The 20,684-nt window shown below is 38.4% G+C and overlaps 1 protein-coding gene across 3 annotated transcripts in view; it reads right to left on the bottom strand.

Moving 5' to 3' along the window:
* LOC134675593 (zinc finger protein rotund-like) overlaps positions 1–4,038 on the bottom strand; it is a 186,581-nt gene extending 182,543 nt beyond the window's left edge. For 2 of the 3 annotated variants that reach the window (XM_063533909.1, XM_063533910.1), the window contains exon 1: positions 3,843–4,038. In XM_063533909.1, the coding sequence (XP_063389979.1) occupies positions 3,843–4,007 (165 nt within the window). In that variant the 5' untranslated portion in view covers positions 4,008–4,038. The remainder of the gene's footprint in view (positions 1–3,842) is intronic. The other variant, XM_063533911.1, reaches the window with a different exon arrangement.
* Between the last annotated feature and the right edge of the window lie 16,646 nt (positions 4,039–20,684).

Here is a 20,684-nt window from a genome sequence, read left to right as displayed (position 1 = left end):
CAAGAGGGCGCTGTTATTCTCATGTATAGGGCGACAATTCAGTATACATTGTATGAAAAAAATAGTTCCAGTGAAATTCCGCAACATGGCGCGTGATCATATATTCCTGGTCAGGCCTTAAGTTTGAATAACGTAGCCTCCCTATCATAGCACCCATTCCTTCCGCACAGGCACCCATTCATCCTCCATGAATGAGCCAACAGGTGGATCAAAAGTTAACTAGATGATTACCCACGTACCATAAACGTGCCGACCGCAGCCTCCGAGGAAGATTAAAAAATAAGGTAAAAAAATAAAAAGCGCGCGACGCCAAACCATAGAGAAACGGGCGATCGTGCGTGACAGTCGAAGAATAAACCAAACAGGTTGTTTTTTAAACTTTTTTTAATCTTTGTTAATGGCCAGCACGGGGACGGATGTTTGATAACCGTACCTAGATTGATAGTGAATGAATTTTACGTTGCACTTGAGACTTTTTAATTTTTTGTCAAGCCGGGCGCCATTGTGTGGTACCGCTAAAGCAATCTCGGATTATGACGAATTGATTAAAATTGTTCGTGAAAAGCTGTGAGAAGTAATCGATCACTTAATTATCTGTAAATTGAAATACCTAGGTTTTTTTTTGAAATTTCAAGATTAAAACTTACGTTGTTGAGTTGCGAATCAATCGAACTAATCGAAGTTGCAAATTAGTTAAGGTTAGATGGGGTAAGAGAAAAATTACGACATGAAAAACACTTGAGTAGGGAATCTATTTCTGTTGCCCCAAGCAGAATAAACTGTGTTTCTTTTACCCCAATGCCTTCATATTGAAACAGTTTCGATTGAATATTATGTTCGCAAGAAGTAACCAGATATAAACTCTTACAAATTTGGATGACTTGCGTTATCACTCTGCCTGGCAACATGTCCCGCTCTATTCCTTATGCCTTACAATACTTAACCGAATCCGTCCAAGTATGATTATTGGTACTTCCATCGATATTAATTAAGAGTAGGTAGGTACCTTAGTACAGTCACCACACGGGACTGTTATGCCATTTAGGGTTCTTGCTAAATTGGAAGTTCTATAGCGTTAGTATTGAACAACCAATTTAGCTAGGACCCTAGATGGCGCAACAATCGCGGAGCGTGATGGTACAGTCGCCATCAGATATATCGGAGCGGCCAAGGTGTTCACAATATCTGAACAAGCACTCTAAAGCTTTGACAATAGAGGCGTGCTCAGATATTTGTGAGCACCTTGGCCGCTGGTGGCGACTGTACATCAAAAATTCAAGAGAAATCGCTCCACTGCATTCAACCCGGAACCTCAATCACAATTAACAAATGCAAATCAATGGTAATCCAATCTAATCATTATTTTCCTGCTTGATCCATTGACAGCTGATAATGAGTACTAGTAATGAGTATGATTGTTTCAGAAATGATCTACGATTGAACAGCGCAATGGCTACGAATCGAACGCATATTAACTCTAATGAGAATAAATGTAAGGTTGCGTAGCCAACGTGTCAATCGTTATCGCTCCGTAGCGAACGAAATGCAACTGTCACTTGTCGCACTAATATGGACGAGTATTAGAGAGGTGACTACGATACGCTACGGAGCGTTAACGTTGGCACGTTGCTGCGCGCACCCAGAGTTTGTTGCATGTCACTTCACTGCAGTTGTGAGCACAATTCAGATAAAAAATTGTTATGGTTTTGTGGTACGACCTTGAAGATCTCTGACTCTGATTCTTCTTATGGTGCCGTCTTCGCCGGATGTTGGCTATCATTAGGGCTATTTTTGGGGTTCCGAACCCGAAGACTAAGCGCCACTTGCACCTTCACACTTACCCGTGGTTAACCGGATAAACCGTTAACCCACAGTCAAATTGTACTGGTAACCATGGTAACTCCAGGTTTAACCGGTTAACCCCGGGTTAGTGGGATGGTGCAAGTGGCCCTTAGACTCCACCGTCCGTGTCTGACTGTCTGTCCGTCTATCTGTCTGTGAGTCAACAGGCTGTATCTCACGAACCGTGATAGCTAGACAGTTAAATTTTCACAGATGATGTATTTCTATTGCCGCTATATATAACAACAAATACTAAAAACGGAACCCTCGTCGGGCGGGTCCGACTAGCACTTGTCCGGTTTTTTACTTTTGACGCTGCAGATCGAAGGAGCGGGTGCTCATCTTGAACCAGCACCGGTTTTTGAGCCACGAGGAACGTCCTACACGTTTTCCGTTGCCTTGGATTGTCCCCTGTATTATCAGCTTGCTCTTGTCGGTGGAGCAATCGCCAATCATTTCTTTCTTGTGCCAGTCTTTTAATTTCCACATGCGACGCATTTTTTTAAGCTCTTAATTTATGATGATGATGATGATTATCAGCTTGAGGAGGCGGTATATGTCATTTCGCAATACGTGAGCAAAGTACTGCAGTTACCGGGTTTTTTTTCCCGCTGTTTTTATATGGTGCATGCAAAATGATGTGGAAGTCATGAGTGAGATGCGCGCCAATGACCAACACAATTGTTAAGGCCATATCAAAACCAGCTCAAAACCATAACAAATTATTAGATTAGTATCAGCCTCCATGTTTCTACTCATATGTGGTTGAAAAAAAAATTTTTTTTCTTCTGTGTGGAATTAAGAACTTGAAGCTTACTCCAATAAAATCAAAGTCGATTAAAATCTTCTGCGAGTTGTGCAACACTCTGCAAATATAGTACCGTAAAATGGGGTGAGTTGGGTCAAAACTAAATTTCAAACCTCGATAACATTTTATTTTTACATATGAAAACTGAATGGTGTATATAATTAAGTGTTCCGGACGTTTGTATTTTAGTTTTTATTTTATTTTGGGTAGTTCCATTTCATAACTTTGACGATAAAGAGGAAAACCCACCTCACCCCGTAGTGCCTCGTATTTGGGGTGACAGGGGTTTTCATACAAAGGTGATTTTGGAAGATTGTTGGATCGATTTTTTTTATTATAAATAAAAAAATAAATAAATAAAATAAATAAATAAATATTTTAGGACATTTTTACACAAATTGACTAAGCCCCACGGATATGCGTATATGGATTATGCGTCTTACTATAGCTCCATTTTAAATTAAAACACATTATTTTTGTAGCAGTAGCCTTAAAATCCCTTCTCACCCCCCTCTCAAACTTTCTCTCCCCATTCATAACCCACCCCTCCCCGCGAAACCTACTCACCCCGTTTTACGGTACAAGGCACAGCAAAACTTATAAATCTATGTTAGCGATAAAAAGAAATAGAAACAAATAAAAATATAAACTAATTAAAAGTGGCGTGGTGCGGCGACGGGGTTTAAATAAATATATTAACTGCCTCCATCATGAAGTTGCTATTCACCCCAATTTAGTCTTAATCACACATCACACTCATATATACCTACATATTCATCGACACCGTTTGAACATGTTCACGTTCAAGGTTCACTGTTTGTTCAAGTTCAAGAATCATTGTTTAACTGTAATGTTTATTTTATATGTGTGTAAGTAGATCGCTTTTTTAGAACACAGTCATTAAGAAGTAATTTCAGTTCTGTATTACTTTTCCGCTGTTTTTTTTTAATATTTTATATTATAAGTAGGTACGTTTTTTCTTTCTTTCAAATCCACGACTACCAGGATCAGAACTGAAAAAAATGTAACCTGGTTCCAAATCGGGCACTATTTGCGGTAGAATTTTGGAGTAAATAAATTATAAGTATTGACCATTAGCATACATTATAATATTATTAACAATTAAAGAGCCTAATAAAAACTGTGGAGGTCTTTCTACTGATAAGACTTATTTTTAAAGAAAGAGTCTTACCTTAATAGGTGGGGCGTAATCGACCGCCATCATGCAGTCGCTATTGACCCCAGCTTCAGTCTTGATCATCGGCGGGCCGTGGTGGTACATGCCCATCTGGTGGTGCATCCCCCCATCCCCCCTGTACCACGTGGTGTACATGTCCCAATCGCGACACTCACTCATATATACATCGTTTATCGACACCGTTCAAACATGTTCACGTTCAAGGCTCACTGTTTGTTCACTGTTTTTCACTGCATTGTTTGTTCACTGTTTTTCACTGCATTGTTTGTTCAAAGTCCATTGTCAGTTCACGTTTGAAAGATCATTGTCCATTGTTCAAATTTCATTGTCTGTTTGAACGTTGTTCATTTTTTTATTGTTCATCATAAGTTATTTAACATTTTAGGTTAGAATTGTGGCGATAAATTTAACAAATCGAATTTTAAATTAATTGTGAAGTCCGACACATATTGAAGTTAGTAAAAAAAACACCAACATATAAAAAAGATCTGACTCTAATAAACTTAACAGGAAAGCACCAATAACTCGCGTTTAAATACGAAAATGATCTATAACAATACCTAAATTTAACATTGCACTAGTTAAGAACTTTTTTCTCGTAAGCTTGTGTGTATGTTTGTTTGTCTTCTCGGCATCTGAAAATAAACAAAAGCACAAATTAGTTCCCAAAATTCCGAAAAAAACTTAGGCTGGTTCATACATTTCACATTTGGCATTATGTGAGGGTAATATTTTTTTTCGCGATTTCGGGGTTGGTCCCATAGAAAAAGTCGCTCAGTATAATCCCGAAACCTCCCTGGCAACGGGAATGCAGTTATTTTATAGCTATTCTGTATATATCCTTTATAACAGACGGGTCACAATATCTAACTTACGCTCTTTTCTTGAAGAAACCCATACCTATTAGCCCTAAGAAAACCCTGTCAGAGAGTACATTACATACAGTCAAGTATGTGTCTAGGTAATTTTGTAATAAGTAGGTACTACATCACCAAAGAGACTTAAATTACCTATACACCTCTCCTCACTTGAAAGTTCTCTCTTCGTCCAGACCGATATATTTGACCATAGGATGACTCACGTTAGACCGAGCCGGGTCCGGCTCAGAGCTTACGGCGCTTCGTTTTTTGGAAAGCATGACGTGATCATCGATCATCTGTCATAGAAAAGTAAGCGCCGGAAGCTCCTGCTCGGACCCGGCCTGGTCTAAAGTGAGTCATTAACTCTACATTTCACCACACATTACTTCATACTTAGTGCATTTAATAACTGGAGTCGCCTTTAAGAGCTTACCCCTCTGCCTAAAACCTTGCACAATTGTGCAAACTTTTGTATGGACTGACATGGGGCCCGATTAGGATTTTGAAATAGATATCTATTAGATCTTTATAACTTTGTTTAATTGTAAAAGTTTAAATCATTTATTTACATACAATATATAAACAGTGCTACAACTAAACGAAATTAATAACCAGCTTAAATCTAAAATAGGCCCCTGAGGCATTGTACCAAGGATGCTGGCGGCATCGGCATTTCCCCGCTGTATCGCAATACTGATACGTTGTGCGAGGTAGCCGCCAGCTCTTCGGTCACCAGTTACGTCAACCAGACACTTCGCGATTTCTGCGAACAACTTATGCGCGCTGGGACCCCTGGGCGCCTTTTAGACATCACCAAGATACGATAACGATATGTTTAAGATCTAACCTGTCAAATTTGACATTTGCGCGATTCTGGAGATACTCTTGAACGATTTCCACAGGATATGACTTAGAGATCCAATTCACATCTAATAGATAATATATCTTACTCTATCTAACGTAAAAGTGACATTGGTTGCCCGAATTGCGCTGCAAAAGAGAACTAGTTGATATCTAAACTATAACGTTTCTAGAATCGATCTAGTACGTGTCGTCTCTTGTGAATATCTTGAAGTTCGAATACGGCAGATGGCTATTTATACGTTACGTTGAAATCATCTATAAATAGCCATGACGTCTCCAGTTACTAAATCCTCTAAGATTTAATACAATATGAAACCTTCATACAGACCTTAACCACAGACATGTACATACCCATAGAATTGCAAATGAGTCTATATATAGGTATATATCTCGTATAGCAGCCGGGTCAATGAACGCAGACCACGCCCCCCCGCCACGCCCCGCTCCGCCCACCCGGCGTGACGTCACGGATTGTAAGATCATTGAGAATTGATGATTATTTTGTTTGGGTTTTTGAGATTGTGTGTATGGTTATAACCTGTATTTTGGCACGGATTATATTATAATATTAACGCTATATCCACGCATATCATGATCTATATCACGAAATATTGATGCGTGCGTGTTACAGCGAATCCAAGCGATTAGATATCTCGTGATAATATCGACACATCAGTACCTATCGCGAATTTACTGATAGTCTAACTAAGCTATGCCAATAAAGTTTATACTTAACACGTTCACCGTCCCAATACTCCCAATCTGAATAGTTAATCTTACGGCTGGGCTTTGTAACCAGTGTAGGCGATGGTATTTTTTTTAACGGGGAGCCAACCGTTAACACAGGGTTAAATTGTACTGGTAACTCCGGGTTTAACCGGTTAACCCCGAGTTAGTGGCTAGCCCTGGATGGCGCAAGTGTCCCTATAAGAAGATTATTCCCAAAACATTTTTTTAAAGCAATCCTATACCTACAAATTTTCCTTAAAATTGATGGAATATCAGTTGACCTTACGGGTGAATACTATGCTAAACTATTCCGAGGGTCACCTTGGCATTGGCACGCATGATTCAACAAAGTATAGTAAACAAAAACGCGTCTGCGCAGTTTTGCATATGCAAGCGAATGCAATTATAATGCATTTTTTTCTAAGTAATCAGTCTGTTTGCGGTTGAAAAGGTTAGGCGATACATTTGAACTAATCCATACTAATATTTTGAATGCGAAAATAACTTTGTTCTAATAACTCCAAACACAATAAGTTTGCGTTGTTTTATCACAGAGTTCCCATGGCCACCTGACTCCATCATCAGAAAAGCTCCATGTCATCATAATATTGCATTGTCATCTGATTTACATATATGTACCTATGTAAAATTTCATCTCGATTGGAAATCGGGAAGTGGGTCAAATTTAGCTTCCATGATTGGACCCACACTAACTAAAACAAGCAAGTTTGAATAGAATTCTCCGTGGAAAGTGATTCGATTTAATTCCGTATGCTTAGTGAGTGTAAGTGTTAATTAAGTGTATAAATCGGCAGATTTGTTATTTTACTGTATCTTTAAATACCCTCCATGTTATTAGTTCTTTCGCTAATTTCATGCAAAATAAATGTATTTGTGTAGTTTTAAGTTCTCATATAAGTGAATTGTCAAATTCTTAATGAGAATAAAGAATCTTAAACCTAAATAGCTGTAGGTACAGTCGCTATCAGATATATCGGAGCGGCCAAGGCGCTCACAAATATCTGAACACGCCTCTATTGTAAAGGTGCTAGAGTGCGTGTTCAGATACTTTTGAGTACCTCGGCCACTCCGATATATCTGAAGGTGGCTGTAAAGTACAATCTTGCTAATTCGGCATCAATGCTTGTCAGCATTAGTGGAAAGTTAGAATTATTTTAAGTTAGAGAAAATCTATTTATCCTGTTCGACTTAGTCCGTGATTGATCTTGGGATATTGAGCGTTTATTTTATTTTTTGCCATTTTTATACAGGGTGGAAAGATAAGTCGGGCCCTGGAGGGAAACTACCTTAAATCCTTAAGCTGGCTCATTTTACTTAAAGAAGACATTCTTTTATTTTTAAAAAGAAACAAAACTGCATTATGAGAATTTTTATTTTTTTCTTCAATTTTGCTTGTCTAAAAAAATCTTGAGTACTAAATATTAGATTTTATGGATATTTTGTACGACAGACGAGTGTAAGACTTAATGTTTCTTGGAGAAATGTTATCATTAACATTAATTGTATCGAATAGTACAATAAAATTGCGAGTTTTTATTTTTTGCAATATTTAGTCGGTTCGAGTCCCGGGCGAGGCAAGCGAGTTTTAGAAAATCTTTGAATGCAGTTTTGTTTCTTTTTAAAAATAAAAGAATGTCTCCTTTAAGTAAAATGAGCCAGCTTAAAGATTTAAGGTAGTTTCCCTCCATGGCCCGACTTATCTTTCCACACTGTATATTGTGACCATTTTTGCCACTTTTGTGTTATTTCCACTCAGAATCACGAGCTCTTTCGATCCTAATGGGATAAGGGTCTCCCCTGATATATCGACGCGCATTCGGCAAAAGCCGATAGGAAAAAGCTTTATGTCCACGCAATAAGAGCGAAAAAGCCGTCGACGCGTCGGCAGGCGCCGGCCGATGCGAGCCGAGCCGAACGACGACTTTTTCGCTCTTATTGCGTGGACATAAAGCTTTTTCCTATCGGCTTTTGCCGAATGCGCGTCGATATATCAGGGGAGACCCTAAAAAATGTCCCAGGGTTTTTTCCTATTGTGTTACCATTTCCCCATACACTTTGTATGACGGTTACATAAAGAAAAGGTTGAAAAATGCATGGAAACTTTAGGCAACTTTTTTTCTCCTATAAGGATGAAAAGGGCTCGCGTTCCTGACTAGAAATAAAACAAAAGTGGCAAAAAAAGACACAATATATATACTTGGTCAAGCAGATCTTGTCAGTAGAAAAAGGCGGCAAATTTGAAAAATCTAGGCGCGAAGTGATATCGTCCCATAGAAAATTTGAATTTCGCGCCTTTTTTTACTGACAAGATTTGCTTGACCAGCTATAGAAGAAGAAAGACACAATACAAAAAAATAAAAGAAACGCTCTATTAGGGCCGGTACAGAGGGACTGCAACCAGACTGCAACTCGTATGGAAACTGCACGTCAACATTGCAGTTGGTGTGCAGTCGGCGTGCAGTTCCCACACAAATTGCAGTCGGGTTGCAGTCCCGGTATATCGGCCCTTAGACCTAGCTGATTCTACTGCTTAACAAGATTTTACATTTCGAACCGACCTCCATGTATTTTGATCACAGTTATGAAATGCATCAATGTAGGTAACAGTCAGCAGCAAAAGTTGCTAAACCGGTCAGATAATCAAAATGATCTTCAAAGCCGAGATATATATAACTCCGTATAAGATAAATTAAGTCTAAGAAAAAAAAAATGCCTCGGAAATCAAGAAAAAGTCCTTCTCGAATAGATGGCGCCACACCTTTGGCCTATTCTCGGCTATAGTTCGTTTTTTTTTGCATTAGAAAGAACTTGCAAGAAGGTAAGCGATCTTACCATGTCTTTTAATTGAAAAACGCTTTTTAAAACTCAAAAACTATTACTTATGAAAGCAGAAGAATACAAATGATCATCTTAGATTCATAATTGTTACATATTTGCCGTAACTTATTTTTAAAATGTGTTTTTCAATTAAAAGACACATCAAGATTGTTTACCTAATTTCTAATGCTAAAAAAAACGAACTATAGATGGCGTTGACGACACCGTTTGATATTTAACAATTTTAACACATATCAGTGAAAGAACATGGGTCAGTATGGAACAATAAAAAATAAAAATCATTTAGCCGTAAACATATTTTGATTGATTTATACATTTTCAATTTTCAATTTTATTTTAAGTTTTATCATGTGTCGATAGATGGCAGTAAATGTACCGTGACTACAAAATTTACTTTGACAATAGCCCTCTATACTATCTATTCTATTTGATCAAGGTAATTTTGAACTCCTCGCCCGCTTAGCAACTTCTGCTGCTGACTGTACGTGAGTGAGAGGTTAAAATTGGCAGTAAGGTCAGAAAAAATGCGGGCTGCTAATTTATCAAAGATAATATGGGTAATTAAATTATTATCATTAGCTTGACAAGGATTGTTTACAATAATTTGAATGGCAAATATGTTTGTCATGTATAATGTATGGTATGGTACATTCGCTGTCAAATATATCGGAGCAGCTGAAGTACTTAAAAATATCTGAACATGCACTTTAAAGTCATGATGATGGAGGGTTTGTTTGGATATTTGTGAAAACCTTGGCAGCACCGATATATCTGAAGGATTGCACTCGTACGGTGTCCATGGCTACACATATAAAAAATATTAGCTAATAGCAGGCGTGGCTCACTCCGCGATTTCGTTGCTTTGCTACAGGTAGCTAAAAGTACATCCGTTCTACCCCAATTTTGGGGTTTGCCATAAGCCGCGCGTGGCGCTGTCGCCACCTAGCGGCCATATCTGTGCTGACCGTAACAGACGCGTTTTGTTAGAGAGTGAGTCTTCTGTACCTAGTACAATTATTTATTCTGTGCTAATAGTTTGTCTGACTGTAGTAATGTAAGTAAAGTCGACGTCAAAGATATGTTTACATTTTTCGCCTTATTGCCAAGGAATAAGGTGGAATAAGGATAAAATATGTTTGTATATGAAATTGACACGCTGTATCGATTTATAATCATAATTATTGTAATTGTCAGACAAATTATCACTATATTTATTGATCTTGGAAACTGGTTCCAAAATAATTATCACTTATTATTATAAAGAATGGTGTGGAGCGAGTCATAAGCTTCAGCGTGTGATTATGTTCGCGTTCGCGTTTGTTTGATATCACTGTGAAGTCTGTGAATGTAGCTGCGTCCTTTTTGTGCTTAAGAGTCGCCTCCGCCATACAATCGAAGTAATGCTTTCATTTTAAAATGACGTTCTAAAAGAACATTGAATTTGACATGCGACATTCAAGTAGAGTTAGACCGAGATAAGTCTGCCTATAATTTAAACTATTACTGTGTGTGTACCACGAAAGCATGTTTTCGTTTTGTTCAGTGACTGTGTATAAATTTATATGTTCTAAAGCCGACCACTGACTAACAGGCCGCCGGACGATATCGGCCTGTCAGTTCGAACAAAAATTTGACAGTTCCGAACAACTGACCGGCCATATCGTCCGGCGGACTGTTAGTCAGTGGTCGGCTTAAGTGTAACAGTAGGTCATCTCCAACTTATATTTTAATATCTAAATGATGTCATTTTGTTGTCATTCGCTCGTGCATCTCATTCGCGTTATAGGTGACGGATGACCCAGAAATCCGTACGTAGAAAACAAAATGGATACCGAATTATGACTTACATTTGATGTCAAAATGTACCTATGCTCGAATTGGTATCCACTACGGACATGATGGTCGTTCTATGTCTACGTGACACAGTGCGAAAACGATGTCCATCACTTTCTATCCCGCGGTGTTAAAAAGTGACAGTTATTTTATCACGTGGATAAAACCATCCATAATACGCTGGCTATTATCAAAAAAAAATATTTTAAATAATATGTACCCAGTTTAACACTTTAAACTCTCGCGTTTTGTATATATATTTAATTACACAAACGGGTCTACCGCAATATGATTTCATTGCTTTTACCTTTAATTCCGACGTTTCAGATGAGTTGCACCAGCTGTGGTCACGGAAAGACTGACGTCCCAACAACAACAACAAACCCAACCCCAACAACAGACAATGATGTCCGTTTGTGTAATTAAAATATACTCAGTTTCTTTTAACTTGGACCACCAAATCCACGGAGCTGTAAAGCGCCACGGTGACTATTATTTGAAATTTACTCGTTCACTGTCAAATTACCGTGAACTTTACGATTATTAATCACGAGACCTCGTTAATCTGATTAATTGATTGAAATTATATTTTATTTTGAATTTTTGTACATTAGGATTATTAGAGACTCATTGTGAAACTGGTAAGCGTAAATTAAACCACACTTGTTCGAAAAAGATCTTATTTCATGCAGGTGTAGGTACAGTCAGCAGCAGAAGTTGCTAAGCGGGCCAGGTGTTCAAAATGATCTTGACGCGACTCTATTGTTAAGAGAATAAGAGCGTGTCAAGGTAATTTTGAACACCTCGCCCGCTTAGCAACTTCTGCTGCTGACTGTACTGAAGGACGAAGGCTTTCTTGCGGGAGTAATGGATTGTGAAAAAAAAGCTATAACTCCCTAGGGAGTGGTAGCTTTTTTTATTATGTTACTATTTCATTCGAATTATCTAGGTATAAATGAGTTTTACTTTTAAAATACTAACGTATATAATTTAAGATTTTGGTTTATTGTTAAAAATATTTAATTTCATTAATTTAATAACCTGGCCTAATAACAGAACCTAAAATGCTAAAGAAAACGTACTAGAACGGTAGATGGCAGCACTGGCTTTGTCGGCAAGTTTCAATGTACGCGCCGCGATTGTTGCGCCATCTAGGGTCCTAGCTAAATTGGTTGTTCAATACTTACGCTATAGAATCACCAATTTAGCCAGAACCCTAAATAGCATAACATCCCGTGTGGTGACTATACATGTTTATGTTTCCGATTCAGGTCACAAGATGGCAGACCCACAAACGCGCAGTCCCTATAGACAGGCGTGGCTCACTCCGCGATTTCGTCGCTGTGCTACAGATAGCTAAAAGTCCATCCGTTCGACCCCGATTTTGGGGTTTGCCATAAGCCGCGCGTGGCGCTGTCGCTACCTAGCGGCCATATCTGTGCTGATCGTGACAGACGCGTTTTGTTAGAGAGTGAGTCTTCTGTACCTAGTACTATTATTTATTCTGTGCTATAGATACAAGTGGTCCTTTACTCTCTAAGGTCACATCCTCTTTCGTACAATTCAACCTTCGATACTAAAGGCCTTAAAATAATTACTGTAATTTTATTGATAACTGTTTTCGATATTATTTATAGTTGCCGTGTTTCGTAATTGCCATTGTTATTTAATTTAATTTTATCAATTAAAGAAAGTTTATGGTCAATTTTTACGTCATTATGGTGTCTCTGTTTAACCCAATTATCTAAATATCATTATTTTTAGGGTTCCGTACCTCAAAAGGAAATAACAGAACCCTTATAGGATCACTGTCTGTCCGACTCCCCAGCCCCCCCCCCCCCTTTCCCTTTATCTCCGAAACTACTGGGTCTAAAATTTTGAAAAAATACACAATAGTCTTTTACTTAATAGATGACAGGAAAACCTATTAGAAATGTGCACCCAAGCGTGAGTCGGACTTAATGTACGGAACCCTTGGAACGCGAGTCCGACTCGCACTTGGCCGGTTTTGTATCATTCTGATCTACGTTCGAATAGGGAATATTACTGCAATGTTCAACCACCAGAGTGGCAGCACTAGTGCACATACTCAGACCTTAAACAGTTTTTTGTCAATTTTACACTATGACATTGATGTGATTGAGCTAGTGACGCCCTCTACGCAGAGTTTCTCGTAATATTCCCTATTTGCCTGTTAGTTTGGACTTTCGGAGTCCAACCTTTAGCTCTATATAAATTTACTTAGCAATATATACATTTCTAGTTTTTAATATTATATATTTAATTAGTTCTTTTATTTTTAGTAATTAACATAGGATTTAAGTTTATACCTAGGTCCTAATAACGCTATGGATCAATGATCTGAAATAAACGATTTTTATTTTATTTTTTATTTTTATAAAACAAAAGTTGAGCACATTTCACAATTTGACAGCACTGCGCCAGCAACATTGTAAAGTTATAATTCAGTAATAAATCACTCATTAATTCTAAATGCAATTAACCGTCGATTAACAGAACCTCTCATTTCTGCGGTCGGTATAATCGTTTAGCTGCACCACCAAAGTTCAGAAAATAAAGAAGACTGATGTCCCCTAATATTATTTTTTAATCCCCTGCGAGACATGCAACGCTGCGAGAATTGTAGATATAAATATGCAGGCGTGGCTCACACCGCGATTTCGTCGCTTTGCTACAGGTAGCTAAAAGTACATCCGTTCCACCCCAATTTTGGCACCTAGCGGCCATATCTGTGCTGATCGTAACAGACACGTTTTGTTAGAGAGTGAGTCTTCTGTACCTAGTACTATTATTTATTCTGTGGTGATGACAAGTCTCGCAGCGCAAACGAGCAGACGAATCACCTGTAAGCAGTTGCAATCACCCATGGACACCAGCAACACCAGAGGGGTTACAAGTGCGTTGCCACTCTTTAAGATGGGAGTACGCTTTTTCCGAAAAAAATTTTTGAAGGAAGGGAAGTACTGCAGGTGACATTTCATTCTGCAGTTTAGCTGTACAAGGCACAAAATTTTAGCTACTTACATATGAAAACTGTCACCCTACTGCTAATTGTAATTTCAAAACGTAAAATTCTGTTATATTCACCAAAGTAGATTTAAAAACTGACAAAATTATTGAATAAATTGAATTGAATCATTCTCTAAGAGCTCGCTAGATAGAGTCTGTGCGGAAAGAGAAGAGTTGTGGAATGTATGGGGCCCCATACATTCCACAACTCTTCTCTTTCCGCACAGACTCTAGCATCCTCAAATAAATTCTATGCCTAAATTGCTTTAATGTTGACGTGACGGAAACTAAACTGACAACAGTAAAAAGCGCCACCTACAACAATGATGAGGCTTGCGGGGAACGCTGTTGTGTGAAGGTTGTCAGTCTTAAGTATTCACTTATCTTTGTTTGCACGCATAATTTGACAGCGACTCGAGTCGAATAAGCAATTACATTAGAGAGTATAGTCAAACGCATTTATACAGTAGAAGCTGGTTATAATAATTACATTGTTATTTTGAGCCACTGAAAATCTAAGACACGATGCGGGAAATTTTCGAAAAGTTGGAAACTTACTGAAAAAATTTTGTACAATTTGCGGCGTTTGGTGTCGAAACTTTGGGGCCGTGGGGGCCAAGTGCGCGTCGACTGTACAAAGACTTGTCGGCGCGCTTAATAGAGGCTTCTGGTGACCAGAGGGCTGGCCACTATTTTGCGCAGCGTATTAGCATCGCTATACAGCGGGGAAATACGGCCAGCCTTCTGGGCACCTTGCCCGTTGACGGCGATCTGGGCCAAATTTTTTATCTATATTTTTGTAAGTTTTATTATGTTTGTTTACTTATTTCTTTGTGTTTATCAAGGAAGATTTATTAATTTTAACGTAAGTTCTATTTTGAAAATGAAAAATTTCAATCTCCGTACGAAGTTTTCGAAATTTTCCTGTTTAAATCAGCGAACGTTACCGGTAATATAAAAAAATAGCATTCGCAATATGTATCTGATATTCTAGAATGATATTTAGGTAAGGACAATAAAGTTATCAGAATAGCTAATTGAAATGCAAAAATATACCGCACCGCACCGATATACCACAATTGAAAACCGGTTAATTTGTATGAAACATATACCGGTATTCGGTCCCTGTCTTAAATTTCGCAACTTGCGAAAATTTTCCTCGGCACATACGTAGCATTACATAGGATTCGGAGTGGTTACAAATATGTAGGTTTTACAGTCAAATAATTTAATTTCCGTACAGTCGCCATCAGATATATCGGAGCGACTTAGGCGCTCACAAATATATGACCACGCCTCTATTGTCAAGGCGTAAGAGTGCGTGTTCAGATATTGTGAACACCTTGGCCGCTCCGATATATCTGATGGTGACTGTACCATTTCGTACCATGGTCACAGTGACAATAAATATGAAAGTCGCTAGGGACCTCATACTATCGTCGCTGTGACAATGTACGAAAAAGTACTGAAAATTATTTGACCGTACATATTACCTAAGTACTGACTGAACCCGGCGTGGCTCACTCCGCGATTTCGTCGCTTTGCAACAAGTACATCCGTGCCACACCAATTTTGGTGGCTAGCCATAAGCCGCACGTGGCGCTGTCGCCACCTAGCAGCCATATCGGTCCTGATAGTAACAAACGTGTTCTGGTAGAGTCAGTCTTCAGAGGGGCTACCGCGAAAATTCGCAAATTGCGGGGATCTTTCTCTTTTACTCCAATGAAGGCGTAATTAGAGGGACAGAGAAAAGTGCCCGCAATTTGCGAACTTCGATTTTCGCGGTTATAGCCCTGTACCTAGCACTATTATTTATTCTGTGACTGAACGATGATCCTGCAGTTGTTTGTCTCATGACATGCTTTTAACCATCAAAAATACTCTTAACGCCACTTGCACTATGCCACTAACCCGGGGTTAAACGGTTAAACCTGGAGTTAACTTGGTTACCAGTACAATTTGACACTGGGTTAACGGTTTAACCGCTTAACCGGTTGGTGCAAGTGGCTTTAAATCTTATAAACTTAAAGGGGCAACGTGCATGTGACAACAAATGTGAATTACGTGCAAGAGTCGCAAAACGTCCATAGGCTTCTATGTCTGCCTTTCGTTAGACGGGCCGTACGCTTGTTTGATACAAATATAATGAAAAATAATCTAACAAGATTCTTACATATCTTCGACACTAGACTTTTTTAAATTCATTTCTAAGAATTTCAAAATCTAAATAGGCTCTACTTTTTAGGGTGCCGCACCCAAAGGGTAAAATCGGGACCCTATTACTAAGACCACTGTCCGTGTCTGTCTGTCTGTCTGTCACCAGGCTGTACCTCATGAATCGTGATAGCTAGACAGTTAAAATTTTCACAGATGATGTATTTCTGTTGCCGCTAGAACAGCAAATACTAAAAAGTATAGAACCCTCGGTGGGCGAGTACGACTCGCACTTGCCCGATTTTTTTTTCAGTCGAGAGGCATTGTATGAAACCTATTCTTTTTTAAATCTCATTACCTACCTAATTTGCTTGTATCTACATAAACTTTAACATACACAAGAAAAGCGACCAATTTCTTAAAAAAAAAAGGGTTATGTAACTATTTGTGAATTGGCGGGAATTGAACCTACGACCCGGCGTTTTAATTTAAAACACATCTTTTCACAAAAAACCTAAAAACCTATAAACCATTTAATAGACCGGTATAGCGCATTTTGAAATCCTGAAGTGCGAACCGTCGGGAATTTTCCATTTTAATATATAGGTATACCTATACCTATATGTCTATTTATTTAAAAAAAAACAATCAAAACATCAAAAATTTACCTTCACAACAACCAAAATCACATCACAAATCACAACACAAAACACACAGTCATTCGCCGCACATCACAACCGAAAAACCGACCGTTGCAATTTGAAAAAAGAACCGGTTTTTTTTCTAACCGTTTTTGCGCGCTGCACGCGCTCCGATGTCTTGGCGACAACTAAAAAGTGGTTGCCTGAAATCGCGTAGGCGGTGTGCGGGGGAGAGAGACACGACTAGAAGGTATCTTAAGCTAGAAAGAGACAGCTTAAACTGTTGTAGGCGTGTATAGAGGGAGTGGTTAGCATAAGCTAAGCTCCATACGGCCTGGTTTCCTGTGGCCATTTCGGGCTATATTTTATATGCGTTTTTTGCGTCGTGTGCATTGTCAGTTGTTTTTTTAGGTTTGAACTTTACTATGAAGCGTGGTGGTATTAATTTATTTCATTGTGATAGGTTAGGGTCTGATTTGACTAGTCGCCTTTTTATGCAGTTTTCAGTGCGAGGGAAATTGAATCATCATTTTCTTTGTGATGTTTGGTAGATTTGTATGCTGATATAGTCGGTTTAGCTTCTCCGGTTCAATTCAAAACGATTTGAATATTATTAATACTATTATGTTGGCTTATTGAGTTAGGTATTTGTAATTATGTAGAGTCCATGCCAAGTTTTCCTGCCAAGTGCTACGTCAATCTGGGATGCTTTATTCCTGCCAATGCCAAGTCCGAGCAAATTTAGCGTGGTCGGAGTCTACTAAACTCTAAAGTATGTTTTTTTGTATTCCTATTTTTTGTACACCTATTTTTTTCCTGCCCACAGTTATCAACCTAAAAAAACTTCTTCCCGACTACGAAAGGGTTATCAACTTATCATTTTAGCAGTTTAACTAATTATGTCGTTTGATTCGTTTTTATTAGGCAGGAGACATAGGCTACATTTTTATCTGAATTTTAAAGAGGAGGGAGTTTTTTTAAGCACGATGGAGGTTTTTTATACGAAAGCGTAGACAGCTCAAAGGTGAAATTTTGCTTTGCTAATCCGCTAAAAATAACGTTAGTCAATAGGGAAGATTATGGCTCCTCTACACGATGGGCCAGCGCCGGCCACTCCAAGGGATGCAGCCATGCGGTAGAATGAGATAGTAATATCACTTGCTCCCTCTAACGCATAAATGCGTCCCTTGGAGTGGCCGGCGCTGGCCCATCGTGTAGAGGAGCCATTACGTAAAACTCTGCGTAGGGGGCGGTTAACATTACCCAGCCAGCGATGGGTAGACCCTAGGCACAAAACAGATAGGTACAGAAATCAACCTACATACAAAGCGCGCTCGAGCAACGCACACATAGACACTGCTCACGGACACGATATCTCGGACCAGTTGGGACCAGTGCGAGCGCGAGTGCCATCCGCTTGAGACACGCGTCTGTGAACTTTTTTGTGCAATAATGGAGAAACAAAACAAAAACTTATTATAAACTGTACAGTGGACGGTTGTTTAAATTCAACATTAAACGGTGAATTGTCGTTTTTTAAGCTACCAGTGGTTTCAGAGAGAATGCGTATGCGAATTTATTACATTGTACATGAGAATGCGAATTTATTACACTTAAAAATATAATAATCGTGTATTTCGCCAATATCGGAATCATCGCAAGATATTTTCTGTGGCAAATTTGTAATATAACAATGACATTAAAATTAAAATACCTATTTGAGTTATTAATGTTATTATTAATTTATATTTCCATTCTTCCCGTTTCATCCTCAACAATAAATCAAACAACTAAATACGAGATACGATACGATAGATACGAGTGCCACTACCACGATAGTTTTTTGTGCATAAGTCATAGTTCGCAGCAATCGCAACCCTAGAGCGACCGCCGAGCGTAGGTATGAAAAGTAAAGTACATACATGTGATTGACTTCTGTACTTATCTATTTTGTGCCCTAGGTGTGTACGGGTGAACCCCGAATACAGATTAATGTTGTTTAAATTTCCGGACTTTACCCAAATGGCTTAGGTAATACTAGTTATACCCGGGTAAACTTAAGTTTAATCAATTACCCGTAACATACCGTAAAACGGGGTGAGTAGTTTTCGCGGGGAGAGGTGGTTTATGAATGGGGAGAGAAGGTTTGAGAGGGGGGTGGGAAGGGATTTTAAGGCTACTGCTACAAAAATAATGTATTCCAATTTAAAATGGAGCTATAGCAATACGCATAATAAAAAAAATCGATCCAACAATCTTCCAAAATCACCTTTGTATGATAAAACCCCTCTCACTCCAAATACGAGGCACTACGGGGTGAGGTGGTTTTTCCTCTTTATCATCAAAGTTATGAAATGGAACTAAACAAAATAAAATTAAAACTAAAATACAAACGTCCGGAACACTTACTATATACACCATTCACTTTTCATATGTAAAAATAAAATGTTATCGAGGTTTGAATTTCAGTTTTGACCCTACTCACCCCATTTTACGGTATATTATATAATTTTTGGTATAAAATGGATTTTGTTGGATTATAGCCAGCGCTGCGTAGGAGTTTTTTATTTCTTAATTTAGTAGTAGTAGTAGTAAACTCTGTATTGTACAAAAGGACATATTATTTAATAGTTACGTATCATATTTATTAGCGTCCTGTTAAAAGTAAAGTGTTAATTTGCATGTCCCGCCTTCTGGTCGTCATAGTTAGGTCGTAAACTTTTATTTCACTACTTCGTTACGCTCGGTTTAGCTGGAAGAGAACTTAAAGCGATAAGATCTCCTCTGGCCTTTATTTTATAATTCATAAACACGCTCTTTTATTTCTTATGTTAAAAAGATGATTTAAGGTGACAGTCCATTTTCAACGACAGCTGCAATACTGTTCATTTTACTATGGAAATTGACAATAAAAGCGACGCGTTCAGTACCAGTCGTGCAGCTGCGGTCAGAAATGGAATGTTACCATTAGAGTGACATTCCATTTCCAACTGCAGCTGCAATACTGTTCATTTTACTATGGAAACGCGTCGCTGTCATTGTCAATTTCCATAGAAAATGAACAGTTTTGCAGCTGCCTTGTGGCCTATTTGCTGAATAAATGTTGATGTTTGATGTTTGATGTTTGCTGCAGTTGGAAATGGAAAGTCACTTTTAGACGGCGCGCGATCTCGCATGCGATTTTAGTTACATTGCGGACTGTTGGTTACGTCCAATTCAACCGACCGATTAAAACCCGCAATGTAATGAAACTCGCATGCGAGTTCTTGCATCGTCTAAACTAAATCAGCCATAACGAAGTACGGTCAGCCTCAAAAGAGTACGGAGTTCTACTCTATCTTGGGATTAGGTTGCCAGGATGAACACCTGGCTTTTTGAAGACGTATTAGGTTTGTTAAAACGAGGAGGTAATGATTACTAAAATAAAAAAAGAACGGATTTAGATTAAATTTAACCACATTTAAATGTACATTTTGGATTATTCAATATAAATTTTCTTTTTAATCATAATCTATCATAATACCTTCTGGCATTAAGTTCACCTTTTGTACAACTTTTACTATGCAATAAAGAATAAATAAATAAATTTACGATTCATAGATATTTATCTCATTAGTAGATGGTATAATAAAAGGATAGAGAAATAAGAGGTCCGTTATAAAACCGGACAAGTGCGAGTCGAACTCGCCGAACGAGGGTTCCGTACTTTTTAGTATTTGTTGTTATAGCGACAACTGAAATACATCATCTCTGAACATTTTAATTGTCTAGCTATCGCGGTTCATGAGATACAGCCTGGTGGCAGACAGACGGACAGTGGAATCCTAAGACTCCACGGTAAAAATGGGACCCTATTACTAATAATA

The sequence above is a fragment of the Cydia fagiglandana genome, chromosome 22, assembly GCF_963556715.1.
Source record: "Cydia fagiglandana chromosome 22, ilCydFagi1.1, whole genome shotgun sequence".
NCBI lineage: Eukaryota > Metazoa > Arthropoda > Insecta > Lepidoptera > Tortricidae > Cydia > Cydia fagiglandana.
The sequence above is the reverse complement of the archived record's forward strand: the minus strand, read 5'-3'. Positions and strand labels throughout refer to the sequence as shown.